This window comes from Oncorhynchus gorbuscha, linkage group LG19, assembly GCF_021184085.1.
Source record: "Oncorhynchus gorbuscha isolate QuinsamMale2020 ecotype Even-year linkage group LG19, OgorEven_v1.0, whole genome shotgun sequence".
Lineage (NCBI taxonomy): Eukaryota > Metazoa > Chordata > Actinopteri > Salmoniformes > Salmonidae > Oncorhynchus > Oncorhynchus gorbuscha.
Window position 1 is genome coordinate 21,681,234 of NC_060191.1, and position 18,949 is coordinate 21,700,182.

Below are 18,949 nucleotides of genomic sequence, written 5' to 3' on the forward strand. Positions count from 1 at the left end.
CGTGTCAGACTTACCAAATACATGCCATTTCAATAATCAGTAAAACGTGTGAAATCAATGAAGAAAGTCAGAATCATACAACTTGCTTGCACACTGTATTTCTACTACCATTTACCTAACATTCTATCCAAGCGCACACAAAATATTGTCGTCTATCTCGTCTGGTGAGGGAATCATTGTACTTGGTGATGTCAGACAGTGTTTGGGTCATTTGCAGGTTAGCGGCCGCCAAAAAGGTTCATGGAAAGTTCACCCGCATATATTAGGTAATTCAATCGGTCCCTGTGACATAACTAGTATGAAGTGGTTGTGTAGAGACAACATAACCCATTTGTCAATAAATGGGAGCTAAGAACTCCAAAACAAACTTTGTTATGTAAAATAGCCTACTATTCTGTTTTTGTCGGGTTTTCACAGGGACGGACTATTTTGCTGAGCCCCCTGCGCGCGATGGACGCAAATATTTTTTGAATGAATCCATCGATGGAAATCTTCTCTCAGCGCCCGCATACAACTGTAGATATTTTTGCATCGACTCAAATTAATAAAATATAATTTTGGTCAATTACAAACTTTGAACAAAAATGTCCATCATACGCTTGACTGAGAGGGAAAACAGAATCCTACTTGGGCGTGCGAATTAAGGACAGTTGCATTCCATTTGTTCCATTTGTTCCATTTCTTTAGATCCTGACGCATCTTGATAAGGACTCGGCCTTACACTAATGTTATAGAAAACCATGTTTGACTATATGGATTTTCTCGCAGTTGGTCCAGGGGAAACGCTGGACTTCTATACTGCAAGTCCTTGTATGCTCCTGGAACCATCTCAAACCGCATGCTTCACTGGACTAACAGAAACGGAATGGCAAGTTCATCGGGTCGCGCAATGTAGGTGAAGCTTTATTTTTATTTAGTCTATTTACAGGTTTAAGTAATAACCCCTCATTTGCCAACTGTTTTACTCTTTACTAAATCGAAGTATTTGTTTGAAAGACTGAACGTGGGACTTGACATGATATATCCAGTTGTATCTTCTTCTCACACCTTTGATGCACTGTTTATAATATAGCCTATTCCTTGCGTCAATTGTTCGTCCATTGTAGCCTAAACTGTTCCCTGTGCAGTCCTGTATCATTGCATCTTTAATCCAAAGACAATGTAAACATATTTATTTAGGTCATGTTGTATGCAGGCTACCATCTTTTTTTCCAGAGGCTGTTGTTCGATGGCATTTATTCATATATCTTTCTGAATATGTCATTGATGTCATATCTAGTTCAAATCAACAAAAATTACACAATTATTTCAGATATAGGGCCTACATCAAATTCAATACAGAAGCCTGCACAGTAAAATCAAGCTTAAACCAAAAATAACACACAACAGCATTTATGTAGGCCTACACGTGAAAGTTAAAGGTGCGGTCTGCAATATTTACTGATTTTTATGGTCATTTCAATTAATGATACCCATTGAATCTTGAAGAATAATTTATAAACGCCTAATGCGTTCAGTGCAAGTGTATTACTTACACCTCTATAACCCAAAATATAAGGTTGCTTTTTAAAAAACTCCATTTGTAAATAACGCCTTTGTAAACAATGTATAGTTCAAAATATGTTTCAAACTATAATGTTGATATAACTGTCAGTCCTTGCATCCATAGCTTCATTGATAATCAGAGAGTGGTTACATTTCTCCAGCCCCAATCCCTCAGCTTTATAGCAAACCAAGTGACAGGGCTGCTATTTGGCTGGGGGGGGGGGGGGGACAGATTGTGGCTTTATAGCAAAGGAATATGGTCAATATTGTTGTTATTTTACATATGCATATTGTTTGCTTTGCTGCAACTGATGATTGCATTAGTATATATTGGTAAGTCTACCTCCTAGTTTATGGAATGAATTCACCGTTGTGCAGTCAGTCGGTATACTTACTTGTTATCCTAAATCAATCATACATGGATTATTACAGTGAACCCATTGATAATGAATTGGCCATAAAATCTGCACTCTTATTTGACTTGTCACGCCTCTGTTATCACCTACTACAGTCACTGTCCCTCTTTATTAAATGTTGTATTTTACCTTTATTTAACTAGGCAAGTCAGTTCAGAACAAATTCTTATTTACAATGACGGCCAAACCCGGACGACGCTGGGCCAATTGTGCGCCGCCCTATGGGACTCCCAATCACAGCCGGTTGTGATACAGCCTGGAATCAAACCATGGTCTGTAGTGACTCCACTAGCACTGAGAAGCAGTGCCTTAGACCGCTGCGCCACTCGGGAGACCATTTCCTCAACTTGTTGTTGATATTTACAGATCCAATCAGATACCTTTGGTTTCCTCTATCTGATGGTTGATCTAGCTGTCTCTTCAGAGGTTTTCATTTATCCAACACCGGTGTGCTTCTGACAGTCAGCCTCAAGGGCTTCACATGACATTATGGTCCTTATATTTTCTGCGATATCAAAAGCATTTCGAAGGCAGCACCAAAGCTAGTTACAACATTAGACCTTCTCTGGCAGCGCTCAGTGTTTGTAGATGGAGGAGCATCTCAACCGAAGCACAGCCAATGTGGTCAGCGGTCACTGGAGGTCACTGAGTGTTCAGTGGACGGTCACCAACAGGAGGTCAGACGAGACTCAGACTGCTTGGCTTGTCTCACCCACAGCAAAGAAGTTGTTGGAAAACAATCATATATTTACCCCGTTCGTCACTTTGGCTATTCTGTGAGTACATTCATGTTGTATGGCCAGTGCTGATATCCTAATGACTATAATTATTGTTCCTGTTTACAAGTGTAATGTTAAGGGTGTTTGGATTTCACTGAGGAATTGACCTACTCACAACACATAGACATTCCCTCACTACAGATTGCCTTTACTTTCAGCATCCAGCCCTAAAAGTCCCCCAAAAGACCTCAGTAGAGTGTGATAGCATTGTGATAGCATTGGGATAGCATTGGGATGGCATTGTGATAGCATTGGGATAGCATTGTGATGGCGCGCAGAGAAAGTGACTTTCCTTTGACATAGTGGAAGCAGATCGGGGCACACATCTTCAAACTTTACTCGTTACCAGTTTCTCTCTTAATAAATGTGGATGAGCACCTCCCTCCCCCTCCAAACCACTTAGTCTAGCTTAATATTCCACTGCTTCATCATCAGTCAGTTGATCTTGTGGCATGCACCACCATTGTTTCGCAGCGGAGAGAATACTTGCTAATGGGTGTGTTCTCTTGTTTGACCCGGCGAGGGTAGGTTCAACTGGAGGCCACGGGTTCAAGGGGATGGATATAAGGACATTTTCTATTTTAGTCCCCTCAATTTGCCTTTTTTTAGTGATCTGCCACTGATCTGGCACTATGTGCTTTTATGGTAGAGGTGATAAGAAGCCAGCAGGGATGCTTGCCCTGTCACAGTGGAGACTCTATAAAACTGAAGAGATGTCTTAAGAGTGTCTGCTGTCGTCATTTTCCCACAAAGTATGGCATTGGAATAGTATGACTGTATCTGGCCTCTTCTTCACCCATTTGCTCTCTCTGTGAAAAGGACGACACAAAAGTCTGAAAAGAAAACCTGAACATTATCTCGGTCAGATATGCCTATCAACACAAGGCCTCAACATGTCCTCGGGAACACAAGTGGACTTGGCACTGTGGGCTGACATTATCTGTGTTATCAGCTCAGCTACAGTAAATTCGTGATTCTTTTTCCATAGAGATAGTTCTGTGGCTGAGTTCCGCAGTACAATGTTTACCGGCCGTAGAAATTAGTATTTGTATACTAATGAAAGATCAAAGATGCCCAAGCACTTTTCTGTTATTTGTTTGGTTGAAAAAATAAAATAAATGGATTGAATGCTATGTTGCGTAGTCACTTTGCAGAATGTTTACTGACCATAGAAATAACTGTGGGTCCTCGAATATAAAAGAGGAGGCCCAAAGACATAATCCAATTTGTTTGATACTTCAACAGTTTTTAGGGATTAAATACTGTTTTACTTCAATGCGTTACTGTTTGAAGAACATTAAGCTACATTAATTCGATGTATGACCGCATTTTCAGCAGCTGCATTGGAATTTTCTCCTTCTCCCAGCTTTGTCCGAATATTACTTTTCTCTCCTCCTTGTCTCCACGGTAGAGATTTTTGTGAATTAAAGTGACAGAAAAATGATGAAAACTCAGTCACAGCTTAGAAAGGAGACAAGGAAAGGAGGCCATTTTAGAGTTTATGCAGTGGCAGCCCTCATCTCACTCCCAACACTCAGTGCCTGTCATTCTTCCCAGCGCCTCATCATCCCTCTCTCCCTCACTTCCTTTCTACCTCTATCCCCCCTGTGTGTCAGCAGCTGTGGAAACCCAGAGCTCCAGCTCAGAGGACCTGTTCGCCAGTCCTCTCTCACCTCTGCCCCCTCCTCGCACCTACAAACCCTGCTTCGTGTGCCAAGACAAGTCCTCAGGCTACCACTATGGCGTCAGTGCTTGTGAGGGCTGTAAGGTAAGGGACCAGACTGGCCATGTACATATCGCAAAAACCATCTGACTGCTCAAATGATGAATCAATTCCACTTTTATTTCTTCAGCGGTTTCAACGTATTCAGCATGTTCATTTCTACTTTGGAGTTCAATCCCAGACCTAATTTACCTGGGATGTGGATATGTAATGCGAGAAACTGCAACAAACACCACACACACACACACACACACACACACACACACACACACACACACACACACACACACACACACACACACACACACACACACACACACACACACACACACACACACACACACACACACACACACACACACACACACACACACACACACACGATTCCCACTATTCTCTGGGGTTCTCAAATGTCCCCCCCTCTATCACCCTTTGATGGTCCATGGCAGTGAGCTATAGTGAGTAGGTGTTAACACAATTGTTCATGAAAGCTAGGCCGATTGGCCCTTCGCGCGAGCTGAACGCTCAGGCAACAGAAGGCTCTACAGAGAGAAGGTAAATAATTGATGGGCAGCACCGTGAACAATACCAAGAGCATGGAGGAGACCATGACTACAGATGACATTCTCTCCTCAGCGTCTTTCAGAACAAGATGAAAGGCAATGATCCTAATTATAGATTAAGTGTGAGATCACATCTGTGTTAGAGATGAGAAGTGGCGTTTAGTTACAGAGTTTTCCCGCTGACAGTTTAGTGCAGAAGGTGAGAATGGAGCTCATCTCTCCTGCCCTGGAGGGGGACCTCGTATAAGGAGCTGCATGAAAGAGATTTGTCGATGGTTCGTTTTCTCAACTGTAGCAGGTCGAAAGTGGAAATGGCATGCTTTAGAAATGTCAGTTGGTGTCTGTTGATACACGTATTGGTCTGACCTGGCAGATCTATTTAGATGTTCAAATTAAAAATCAGATATTTTTTTACTCCAATATAGCATATATATAGCATATAGATGTATTTACATTTTTTATTTAACCTTTATTAACTAGGCAAGTCAGTTAAGAACAGATTCTTATTTACAATGACGGCCAACCAAAAGGCAAAAGGCCTCCTGCGGGGAAGGGGGCTTACAAATCAAAAATAAAGCTTCTGTTACAACTATGTAACGTTACTCAACCTACTGTTTTGAACCCTAAAGAGTAGACTCAAGGCCACTAGGGACTGTTTGACTGCCATGTTTACCCAGAGCAAATACTAGTATCACTAAAGGGCCTGAATCTTAGCCCTGATAAACTGCTCATGTGTCGGGATACTATTGACTGACTAAGAACAGGACAGTGCGTGTGGTGTTACCCCGCTACACCCTATACTATTGACGTGTTTCACAACATGTGTGGTGTTACCCAGCTACACCCTATACTATTGACGTGTTTCACAACATGTGTGGTGTTACCCAGCTACACCCTATACTATCGACGTGTTTCACAACATGTGTGGTGTTACCCCGCTACACCCTATACTATTGACGTGTTTCACAACATGTGTGGTGTTACCCCGCTACTCCCTATACTATTGACGTGTTTCACAACATGTGTGGTGTTACCCCGCTACACCCTATACTATTGACGTGTTTCACAACATGTGTGGTGTTACCCCGCTACACCCTATACTATTGACGTGTTTCACAACATGTGTGGTGTTACCCCGCTACTCCCTATACTATTGACGTGTTTCACAACATGTGTGGTGTTACCCCGCTACACCCTATACTATTGACGTGTTTCACAACATGTGTGGTGTTACCCCGCTACACCCTATACTATTGACGTGTTTCACAGCATGTGTGGTGTTACCCCGCTACACCCTATACTATTGACGTGTTTCACAACATGTGTGGTGTTACCCTGCTACACCCTATACTATTGACGTGTTTCACAACATGTGTGGTGTTGCCCCGCTACACCCTATACTATTGACGTGTTTCACAACATGTGTGGTGTTACCCCGCTACACCCTATACTATTGACGTGTTTCACAACATGTGTGGTGTTACCCCGCTACACCCTATACTATTGACGTGTTTCACAACATGTGTGGTGTTACCCCGCTACACCCTATACTATTGACGTGTTTCACAACATGTGTGGTGTTACCCCGCTACACCCTATACTATTGATGTGTTTCACAACATTATTATAGTTGCATTTGGCCTGTTGTTTTGTTATTTCTCTAATTTCATTGTGATTGTGTGATAACAGTCATTCATTATATATGAAGTACTTAAAAGTCGTTTCTTCTTCTTCTTTGCATGTGGAAAGCACATGTTGATGTTAAAGGGATACTTGGGAATTTTGGCAATGAGGCCCTTTATCTACATCCCCGGAGTCAGATGAAATCGTAGATACCAAAATTCCCGAAGTGTGCCTTTAAGGTCCTCATTTTAAGAAGGATACATGTATTCAGAGGGTGATGTAATAACACTACTACGTCACCTACAAAGACATTCGAGCTCCTTTCAGACGTCTGTAGAATGTTAACTGCTGGTAGCTGAATGTACAAGGGAGATGTCTTCTCTACTGAAAGCATATTATTCTTTCCGTTGGTGGCTCCCAGGGTTTCTTCCGTAGAAGTGTCCAGAAGAACATGGTTTACACGTGCCACCGGGACAGTAACTGCATCATCAATAAGATCACCAGGAACCGCTGTCAGTACTGCCGGCTACAGAGGTGCTTCGCCGCGGGCATGTCCAGGGAGTGTAAGTGTCAATAATATTTCAGTGTCTCCATTCAACCACTGAAGAGCAGCATTTCTAAACAACGCCCAACTCCTCTGTAATATACCCCAAAACTGCTAAACACTGCTATGCAATATTCCCAAACTTTTTCATAAAACTCTTACCCAAAATACCCAGTGCCTTCAGAACGTATTCACACCCCTTAATTCCCCCCCACATTTTGGTGTGTTACAAAGTGGAATTCAAAATGAATTGTGACTATATGTAACTTTCTGCATAGTGCAACTTTAATTGTCATTTTTTTGTCAAGGATCTACACAAAATAATGTGAAATGTCAAAGTGTAAGAGAAATTATACGTTTTTTGGGGGGGGGGGAATAAAATGCTCATATATTTTGATTAGATAAGTATTCAACCCCCTGAGTGTTAGAATGTTAGAATGTTAGAATCACCTTTGGCGGCGATTACAGTCTTTCTGGGTAATTTGACTTAAAACATCTTGAAAATCTATGGCAAGACATGAAAATGTCTGTCTTGCAATGATCAACATCCAATTTGACAGAACTTGAAGAATTTTTAAAAGAATAATGTGCAAATATTGTACAATCCAGGTTTGCAAAGCCCTTAGAGACTGTTGGAATATTTTTATTCTGTACAGGTTTCCTTCTTTTCACTCCGCCATTTAGGTTAGTAGTTTGGAGTAACTACAATGTTGTTGATCCATCCTCAGTTTTCTCCGATCACAGCCATTAAACTCTGTAACTGGTCTCAAATCCCCATTAGCCTCATTGTGAAATCCCTGAGCGGTTTCCATCCTCTCCGTCAACGCTGTCAAGGATGCCTGTATCTTTGCAGTGACTGGGTGTAATTGATTCATCCAAAGTGCAATGATTATTGCACGCAGAGTTAGTTTTAACTCAACAAAATGTGGAAAACGTCAAAGTGTGTGAAAAGTTTCTGAAGGCACCGTACCTAAAAACCTGTCTAATCATGTCAATGCTTCTGCTGTCTGAACGTTTTCCAAGAAAACTAATTCCACCTCCGCTGTCCAAACACCATTTCCCAGAAGGCACACTGACCCAGATACAATCTCTGTTGTGGGTAGGGGGATGGTGTCATGGTGATGGATGCCTGCTATTCTGAATGTCATTCATCTCTTCTACCCAGCATGTCAGCAATACATAAATCCATCAGCACACGCATCAGCCTTGTGGCCTTGTGGCCTTGTGGCTGGAATGTAACGGCTACTAATATTACTGTGTCATTGTCTGCCGTTGTCACTGACTTGTATGTAATGCAGCCCAGAGGGAAGATTTTACACAATGATTGCAGGAAGTAGGGCAGACTAGAGTAGACTATCCATTTACTGAACAGATCTGTCAGTAAATGTGCCTGTCTGAGGAGACCAGGTGCATAAGATGGATCTCTCCCTGAGATCCGGCTCAGTGAAACGAGTGGCCTGTGTTGAAAACCAATGGTTGAAGTATGTTGACGTGATTTATAGATCAGTTGGAAGGTATAACATGACTATTTTACATGACTTAAGACACTCATTGGTAAATGTGCATGGCTTGTTGAGAAAAATATGGTCCTTTAACAGACTCTTTACTGTTAACACCTACTATATATTCTGCAGGTGTTGCCCACAAGGGAAATCACACCAGAGGTATTGTGTTACAAGCACCATGATCCAACCAACTTAGCTATTGCAACAAATTCAATTTCACATTTTTTCTTGAGTTATCTCCGTTCATATTTCATCCTCTCTTCCCAGCTGTCAGGAATGACCGGAGTAAGAGGACGGAGAAGAAGGAGACTCCCAAGATGACCATCATCGAGACATATGAGCTGACAGCAGAACTGGGCTGTATAGTGGAGAAAATCTGTAGGGCTCATAGAGAGACCTTCCCTTCCCTCTGCCAGTTGGGCAAATACACTACAGTGAGTAACAACCACTGCCATGTTGGCACCATATATACAGTTGAAGTCAGAAGTTTACATACAATTAGGTTGGAGTCATTCCAAACTCATTTTTCAACCACTCCACACATTTCTTGTTAACAAACTATAGTTTTGGCAATTCGGTTATGACATCTACTTTGTGCGTGACACAAGTAATTTTTCCAACAATTGTTAACAGACAGATTATTTCACTTATAATTCACTGTATCACAATTCCAGTGGGTCAGAAGTTTACATAAACTCAGTTGACTGTGCCTTTAAACGGCTTGGAAAATTCCAGAAAATAATGTCATGGCTTTTGAAGCTTCTGATAGGCTAATTGGCATCATTTGAGTCAATTAGAGGTGTACCTGTGGATGTATTTCAAGGCCTACCTTCAAGTGCCTCTTTGCTTGACATCATGGGAAAATCAAAAGAAATCAGCTAAGACCTCAGAAAAAACATTGTAGACCTCCACAAGTCTGGTTCATCCTTGGGAGCAATTTCCAAACACCTGAAGGTACCACGTTCATTTGTACAAACAATAGTACGCAAGTATAAACACCATGGGACCACGCAGCTGTCATACCGCTCAGGAAGGAGAGATGAACGTACATTGGTGCGAAAAGTGCAAATCAATCCGAGAACAACAGCAAATGACCTTGTGAAGATGCTGGAGGAAACAGGTACAAAAGTATCTATATCCACAGTAAAAGGAGTCCTATATTGACAACCTGAAAGGGCGCTCAGCAAGGAAGAAGCCACTGCTCCAAAACCGCCATAATAAAGCCAGACTACGGTTTGCAACTGCACATGGGGACAAAGATCGTACTTTTTGGAGAAATGTCCTCTGGTCTGATGAAACAAAAATATAACTGTTTGGTCATAATGACCATTGTTATGTTTGGAGGAAAAAGGGGGAGGCTTGCAAGCCGAAGGACACCATCCCAACCGTGAAGTATGGGGGTGGCAGCATCATGTTGTGGGGGTGGTTTGCTGCAGGAGGTACTGGTGCCCTTCACAAAATAGATGGCATCATGAGGGAGGAATATGATGTGGATATATTGTAGCAACATCTCAAGACATCAGTCAGGAAGTTAAAGCTTGGTCGCAAATGGGTCTTCCAAATGGACAATGACCTCAAGCATACTTCCAAAGTTGTTGCAAAATGGCTTAAGGACAACAATGTCAAGGTATCGGAGTGGCCATCACAAAGCCCTGACCTCAATCCTATAGAGAATTTGAAGGTAGAACTGAAGTGTGTGCGCAAAGAGGCCTACAAACCTGACACAGTTACACCAGCTCTGTCAGGAAGAATGGGCCAAAATTCACCCAACTTATTGTGGGAAGCTTGTGGAAGGCTACCCAAAACGTTTGACCAAAGGTAAACAATTTAAAGCCAATGCTACCAAATACTAATTGAGTGTATGTAAACGTCTGACCGACTGGGAATGTGATGAAAGAAATCAAATCTGAAATAAATCATTCTCTCTACTATTATCCTTTCATTTCACATTCTTAAAATAAAGTCGTGATCCTAACTGACCTAAAACAGGGATTTTCTTACTTGGTTCAAATGTCAGGAATTATAAAAATCTGTGTTTAAATGTATTTGGCTGAGGTGTATAAACTTCTGACTTCAACTGTATATATTACATGTATCATGGATATATTTCCATTTAATTCTGTGGGTAGGTCTGTCTCTGTTGAGGCTCAGAAGCACTATCCCTGTACCATAATCCAGTCATCTAAATGGATCATACTGGTTGTAATGTTGAGATTATACTTAGAACTAATTGCTCTCTCTCTCTTCTCTCTCTCTCTCTCTCTCTCTCTACATCTCTCTCTCTCTGTATCTCTACATCTCTCTCTCTCTCTCGCTCTCTCTCTCTCTCTGTCTCTCTCTCTATATATATATCTCTCTCTCTCTACATCTCTCTCTCCGTCTCTCTCCCTCTCTCCCTCTCTCACTCTCTCTCTACATCTCTCTCTCTCCGTCTCTCTACATCTCTCTCTCGCTCTACATCTCTCTACATCTCTCTCTCTCTCTCTCTCTCTCTCTCTCTCTCTCTCTCTCTCTCTCTCTCTCTCTCTCTCTCTCTCTGTCTCTCTCTATATATATATATCTCTCTCTCTCTACATCTCTCTCTTTCCATCTCTCTACCTCTCTCGCTCTCTCTCTCTCTCTCTCTCTCTCTCTACATCTCTCTCTCTCCGTCTCTACATCTCTCTCTCTCTCTCTCTCTCATCTCTCTCTCTCTCTCTACATCTCTCTCTCTCTCTCTCTACATCTCTCTCTCTCCGTCTCTCTACATCTCTCTACCTCTCTCGCTCTCTCTCTCACTCTCTCTCTCCCCATCTCTCTCTCTCCGTCTCTCTACATCTCTCTCTCTCTCTCTCTCTCTTTCTCTCACTATTTTTCTTTTCCTTGCTTTCTTTTCAATTCAATTTATTGGTTATGGGAAACATATGTTTACATTGCCAAAGCAAGTGAAATAGATAATCAACCATAAACAGTAACAGTAAACATTACATTCACAAAAGTTCCAAAATAATAACAACATTTCAAATGTCACATGTCTATATACCTTGTTGTAATGATGTGCAAATAGTTCCCCGAAAGGGGAAATAAATAAACATAAATATAGGTTGTATTTACAATGGTGTTTGTTCTTCACTAGTTGCCCTTTTCTTGTGGCAACATGTCACAAATGTTGCTGCTGTGATGGCACACTGGAATTTCACCCAGTGGATATGGGAGTTTATCAAAATTGGATTTGTTTTTGATTTATTTGTGGGTCTGTGTAATCTGAGGTAAATATGTGTCTCTAATATGTTAATACATTTGGCAGAAGGTTAGGAAGTGCAGCTCAGTTTCCACCTCATTTTGAGGGCAGTGAGCACATAGCCTGTCTTCTCTTGAGAGCCGGGTCTGCCATTGGCAGCCTTTTTCAATAGCAAGGATATGCTCACTGAGTCTGTACATCATGAAAGATTTCCTTCATTTTTGGTCAGTCACAGTGGTCACGTATTCTGCCACTGTGTACTCTCTGTTTAGGGCCAAATAGCATTCTAGTTTGCTCAGTTTTTTTGTAAATTCTTTCCAATGTGTCAAGTAATTATCTTTTTTGTTTTCTCATGATTTTCTCTCTCTTCATCCCCATCCCTCTCGGTCTTCCTGCCCCTCTCTCTCCCTCCCTCTATCTATCCCCCCTATTCTCTAATCTCTCCTTTACCCTCCCCCTCCCCCGGACATGCATCTGTAGAACTCAAGCTCAGACACTAGGATCCAGTTGGACCTGGGGCTGTGGGATAAGTTCAGTGAGCTGGCCACCAAATGTATCATCAGGGTTGTGGAGTTTGCCAAACGGGTTCCTGGTTTCACCGGCCTGACTATAACTGACCAGATCACCCTCCTCAAAGCGGCCTGTCTGGACATTCTGGTGAGTGGTGTGTGTGTGTGTACTGTACGTTTGTGTGTGTATACTGTATGCGTGAGGGGATGTATATGTGTGTGTACGGCACCATCATCATCATCTCCAAAGCACATCTGGCACCTCATCAACTGGCCTGTGTGGAGTACAGGAACGGTTCAGGCACTATAGACCTGCTGTTACATTGTCTGTCAGCCACAGTGTGCTGTTTGGGGCAGACACTATGGATCTGCTGTCACATTGTCTCAGCATACGTTTGTGCTGAAGACAGACACAGTGGTGGAGGGTTCAGACACAGTGGTGGTGGGTTGTAACAGAGTGTTACCGCTGGAGGCATGTTTTATTCTCTTTCATCTCCCCATATCTTCTGGTTTTCATTGTCAACTCTGTGCTTCTCCAGCACCATCAAAGGTTGGTAGATTCTCACTAGGTGCACCATCATGATTCACTCACGGCTCTATTTTCTCGACGGGGAAATCTTTAATCTGAAATCAAAGCATTATCATGTTTATTTTACATTACTGACGTGGTTTCTAATGAGGCGTGCAGGGATAATTACTGTGCAGATTGATGGTGATTTAGGCCGTTTGTGAAACTTGACTCAGTGCCTTGCTATGATGTAGCGTTATTTAAGCTACAAATGTTTTTTAAGGAGTTTTTAAGGAGTCTTTCTCTATCTCTCTCTACCTGATCTATCTATCTCTTTCTACCTGATCTATCTTTCTCTATCTCTCTCTACCTGATCTATCTATCTCTTTCTACCTGATCTATATTTCTCTATCTCTCTCTACCTGATCTATCTTTCTCTATCTCTCTCTACCTGATCTATCTATCTCTTTCTACCTGATCTATCTTTCTCTTTCTCTATCTCTCTCTACCTGATCTATCTATCTCTTTCTACCTGATCTATCTTTCTCTTTCTCTATCTCTCTACCTGATCTATCTATCTCTTTCTACCTGATCTATCTTTCTCTTTCTCTATCTCTCTCTACCTGATCTATATTTCTCTATCTCTCTCTACCTGATCTATCTTTCTCTATCTCTCTCGACCTGATCTATCTTTCTCTATCTCTCTCGACCTGATCTATCTTTCTCTATCTCTCTCGACCTGATCTATCTTTCTCTATCTCTCTCTACATGATCTGTCTTTCTCTATATCTCTCTACCTGATATGTTTATCTCTCTCTACCTGATCTGTCTTTCTCTATCTCTGTCTACATGATCTGTCTCTCTTTCTCTATCTCTCTCTACTTGATATGTTTATCTCTCTCTACTTGATCTGTCTTTCTCTATCTCTCTCTACCTGATATGTTTATCTCTCTCTACCTGATCTCTTTCTCTATCTCTGTCTACCTGATCTGTCTCTCTTTCTCTATCTCTCTCTACCTGATCTATCTTTCTCTATCTCTCTCTACCTGATCTATCTTTCTCTATCTCTCTCTACCTGATCTGTCTATCTCTTTCTACCTGATCTATCTTTCTCTATCTCTCTCTACCTGATCTGTCTATCTATCTTTCTCTATCTCTCTCTACCTGATCTGTCTATCTCTTTCTCTATCTACCTAATCTGTCTATCTCTCTCTCTACCTGATCTGTCTATCTCTTTTGACCTGTTCTATCTATCTGTCACTTTCTCTATATCTCTCTACCTGATCTGTCTGTCTGTCTCTATCTCTCTCTACCTGATCTGTCTCTCTTTCTCTATCTCTCTCTACATGATCTGTCTTTCTCTATCTCTCTCTACCTGATATGTTTATCTCTCTCTACCTGATCTGTCTTTCTCTATCTCTGTCTACCTGATCTGTCTCTCTTTCTCTATCTCTCTCTACTTGATATGTTTATCTCTCTCTACTTGATCTGTCTTTCTCTATCTCTCTCTACCTGATATGTTTATCTCTCTCTACCTGATCTGTCTTTCTCTATCTCTGTCTAGCTGATCTGTCTCTCTTTCTCTATCTCTCTCTACTTGATATGTTTATCTCTCTCTACTTGATCTGTCTGTCTCTATCTCTCTCTACCTGATCTGTCTCTCTTTCTCTATCTCTCTCTACATGATCTGTCTTTCTCTATCTCTCTCTACTTGATATGTTTATCTCTCTCTACTTGATCTGTCTTTCTCTATCTCTCTCTACTTGATATGTTTATCTCTCTCTACTTGATCTGTCTGTCTCTATCTCTCTCTACCTGATCTGTTTCTCTTTCTCTATCTCTCTCTACATGATCTGTCTTTCTCTATCTCTCTCTACTTGATATGTTTATCTCTCTCTACTTGATCTCTCTTTCTCTATCTCTCTCTACCTGATATGTTTATCTCTCTCTACCTGATCTGTCTTTCTCTATCTCTGTCTACCTGATATGTTTATCTCTCTACTTGATCGGCCTTTCTCGATCTCTCGACGTGATCCTTTTTTCTTATGCAGACTAGATGTAGGTTTGTGTTTTACCTCTATACTTCTCTCGCTTTTTTTGCCTTTCATGTCTTTGTATTTTAATTTCCATCCCCCTCTTCTTGAACATGCATCTCACCATTGCCTTTTTCTATACTGTCCCTTTCTATACTCTCTATACTACCCCTTATGTCTCCTGTAGATTCTGCGGATCTGTACAAGGTACACTCCTGACCAGGACACTATGACCTTCTCAGATGGGCTGACCTTGACACGTACACAGATCCACAACGCTGGCTTTGGCCCGCTCACAGACCAGGTGTTCACCTTCGCCGGCCAGCTGCTGCCCTTGGAGATGGATGACACAGAAAGTGGCCTCCTCAGCGCCATCTGCCTGGTGTCTGGAGGTACTGCAACTATCCATAGCTTCAGTTACAGGCAAAGTTTTTATAAAACAATATTTTTGGAGTTTTATGAATGGATGTACTTTTAGTATAACTATTTACTCTAATAAATTAACCTCACTCGTTTTTGTGTATAGAAGTTTCTGTGGGTGTAGTTAAATTCTACATATATCAAATCAACTTTTATTGGTCACATACACATGGTTAGCAGATGTTAATGTGAGTGTAGCGAAATGCTTGTTCTTCTAGTTCTGACCATGCAGTAATATCTAACAAGTAATCTAACAAATTCACAACCACTACCTAATTACACACAAGTGTAAAGGAATGAATAAGAATATGTACATATAAATATATGGATGAGCGATGGCCGTGCGGCATAGGCAAGATGCAGTAGATGGTATAGAGTACAGTATATACATATTAGATGAGTAATGTAGGGTATGTAAACATTATATAAAGTGGCATTGTTTAAAGTGACTAGTGATACCTTTATTAAATCCATTTATTTAAGTGGCCAGAGATTTGAGTCAGTATATTAGCAGCAGCCACTCAATGTTAGTGATGGCTGTTTAACAGTATGATGGCCTTGAGATAGAAGTTGTTTTTCAGTCTCTCGTCCCTGCTTTGATGCACCTGTACTGATCTCGCCTTCTGGATGATAGTGGGGTGAACAGGCAGTGGCTCGGATGGTGGTTGTCCTTGATGATCTTTATGGCCTTCCTGTGACATTGGATGGTGTAGGTGTCCTGGAGGGCAGGTAGTTTGCCCCAGGTGATGCGTTGTGCAGACCGCACTACCCTCTGGAGAGCCTTGCGGTTGAAGGCGGTGCAGTTGCCGTACCAGGCGGTGATACAGCCCGACAGGATGTTCTCAATTGTGCATCTGTAAAAGTTTGAGTGTTTTAGGTGACAGGCCAAATTTCTTCTGCCTCCTGAGGTTGAAGAGGCGCTGTTGTTCTTCACCACGCTGTCTGTGTGGTTGGACCATTTCAGTTTCAGCTTCACTACTGTGCCATCAATGTGGATGGGGGGGTGCTCCCTCTGCTGTTTCCTGAAGTCCACGATCTTCTTTGTTTTTGTTTACGTTGAGTGTGAGGTTATTTTCCTGACACCACACTCTCCGAGCCCTCACCTCCTCCCTGTAGGTCGTCTTGTAGTTGTTGGTAATCAAGCCTACCACTGTAATGTCGTCTGCAAACTTGATGATTGAGTTGGAAGCGTGCATGGCCACGCAGTCATGGGTGAACAGGGAGTACAGGAGGGGACTGAGAACGTACCCTTGTAGGGCCCCAGTGTTGAGGATCAGCGGGATGGAGATGTTGTTACCTACCCTCGCCACCTGGGGGCGCCACGTCAGAAGTTCAGGTCCCAGTTGCACAGGGCGGGGTCGTGACCCAGGGGCTCAAGCTTAATGACGAGTTTGGATGGTACTATGGCGTTAAATTCTGAGCTATAATCAATGAACAGCATTCTTACATAAGTATTCCTCTAGATGGGATAGGGCAGTGTGATGGCGATTGCATCGTCAATGGACCTATTGGGGAGGTAAGCAAATTGGAGTATGTCTAGGGTATCAGGTAGGGTGGAGGTGATGTGATCCTTGACTAGTCTCCCAAAGCGCTTCATGATGACAGAAGTGAGTACAACGGGGCGATAGTCATTTAGTTCAGTTACCTTAGATTTCACGTGTTGTCACACAAATTAGATATGAGCTGAATTAGCAGATGAATGATGTGTCGGTGTCACACTGACAATGTCTCTCCTGTGTCAGACCGCCAGGACCTGGAGGAGCCGTCTAAGGTGGAGGTCCTGCAAGAGCCCTTACTGGAGGCCTTGAAGATCTACTCCCGTAAACGCCGGCCCAGCATGCCCCTCATGTTCCCCAAGGTCCTCATGAAGATAACCGACCTGCGCAGCATCAGCGCCAAAGGTTAGAGGTCAACTCCCTATCGGCCATGACACTTACTTTGACCTTAAGTCTGTTGGCTTGGCTTCATGACTGTTATAACCAGGTGTTATGGCATATTGTGATTTTACAACACCAGTGCACATCCAACGCTAATTTATGGATGTAGTGTAAAGAGAGAAGTAGAAAATCAGGGGTGACCCGTGGATGTCGGTGTGGGCAACAAGCCTAGTCAGTGTAAAAACCCTTTCAGACATGCTGGGTGGTGGTGGGTTAAATAGGAACAAATAAAGGAAATGTGCCTCTCATGAGAGTGAAAGAGTTAAGAAACACTTCTACTACTCTATAAAGTGTCATTTACATTTTCCATTCTAATTACACAGGAGCTGAGCGAGTGGTGACGTTGAAGATGGAGATCCCAGGTTCCATGCCTCCTCTTATCCAGGAGATGCTGGAGGAGATGGAGAACCTGGAGAAGCAGAAGCATTCTGAGGAGGAGCCGAGAGCAGACAAGAACATCACACCCACACACACACACTCTCCATGTCCACACAGTACATAGACACTGGCCTGTTTGCTTGAAAACCTTATTAAAATGAAAAATATACCTCCAATGGGATGTCCCGGAAAGGAAACGATGAGGAGAAATGTGAACAATACCAGTGAAAACAGTGTATTCAGAGTTATATAAAGGGAATTGTAAATAGAATCATGCCACAGAACTTAGTTGTGACGTACATACAGAGAGTAAAGAGAATACTCATAACTGGACGTGACTGGAGATATAACAGGACCAGCCTGTGTGTTGGTCAGTATCATAAGGTGCTTAGAAGATGGTTTAAATACATACAGTGCATTGCAGTACTAGAGAGTAGCTTAACATATTAACCTCACACAGAGAGCCTTTCTATACGGATGGGAGTGGGATTCATGTGAATTGTGACTAGACATTCCATTGTGGTGCGACACAGGGGCAAGGCATGACAATATGCATGATATGGATTCAGTTTAACTCTCAAAAAGGGATGCATTTTCCAGAGGTTATTACTGGGTGTGTGTAGGTCACAAATGTACGAGCGATTTTAAAACAGGTACCTACTCTAAAGTAAGGGGGTTCACGTTTCCATTATTTAAAGTCTTGCATGATTGGCTTTGTTAAGTAAGTGCTATTACTCTCACCATGTCAACATATATTCTTCATACCATTGTATGGTTATGTTTATCTCTATGATGAACGGCATGGTGCTTTTTTGTGATATTGATTATAATCATATTTCAGATAGTTATTGGTCTATTAAAGTCTTGGAACTATATATACCCTGGGTGTGTCCGATTCATTTTGTTTAAAAAAATCTTGACAGGAGCCAATACTCCATACAAAGGTTGATACTGCCCCTTGTGGCCTTTGTGGAGAATTACACTCTACTGTATAAACACAATAACGATATGAAATATTCAAGAGTGGCTCAATAATCTAAAGCCAGACATACAAAACAGGGTTCTCCACAGCAATAGATTTATTTCCCATGTAATGGAAATACATGCAAGAGTTTCTATTAACACACAGACCTGAGTACACGAATACCGGTCTGTTAAACGTAGGTAGAAAGTGCATCGATCTTCATCTGAGATTTCCTCAAAGCATAGCTGTTGAGAAACAAATTCAAATGTACAATTAATAACG

General features: G+C 42.0%; 1 protein-coding gene across 2 annotated transcripts; it reads left to right on the top strand.

The window, feature by feature from the left end:
• The first annotated feature begins 275 nt into the window (after positions 1–275).
• On the top strand, positions 276–18,582 carry LOC124006234 (retinoic acid receptor beta-like). Of its 2 annotated transcripts, XM_046316100.1 has the most exons (9): positions 276–891; positions 4,360–4,508; positions 7,071–7,212; positions 8,828–8,857; positions 8,966–9,132; positions 12,399–12,575; positions 15,156–15,360; positions 17,131–17,289; positions 17,649–18,582. In XM_046316100.1, the coding sequence occupies exons 1-9, from the start codon at positions 741–743 to the stop codon at positions 17,825–17,827; spliced, it is 1,359 nt and encodes a 452-aa protein (XP_046172056.1). In that variant the 5' UTR covers positions 276–740; the 3' UTR covers positions 17,828–18,582. The 2 variants fall into 2 exon arrangements, with proteins under 2 accessions (XP_046172056.1, XP_046172057.1); XM_046316101.1 differs by lacking the exon at positions 8,828–8,857.
• The last annotated feature ends 367 nt before the right edge of the window (positions 18,583–18,949 follow it).

What these genes read in the sequence shown, in the direction of transcription:
- LOC124006234 (XM_046316100.1), top strand. Translation starts at nt 741, where the DNA reads ATGTTTGACTATATGGATTTTCTCGCAGTTGGTCCAGGGGAAACGCTG. An exon ending in AGTTCATCGGGTCGCGCAAT is followed by an intron (nt 892 to 4,359) that starts GTAGGTGAAGCT and finishes GTGTGTCAGCAG; the next exon opens with CTGTGGAAACCCAGAGCTCC. An exon ending in CATCTGCCTGGTGTCTGGAG is followed by an intron (nt 15,361 to 17,130) that starts GTACTGCAACTA and finishes CTCCTGTGTCAG; the next exon opens with ACCGCCAGGACCTGGAGGAG.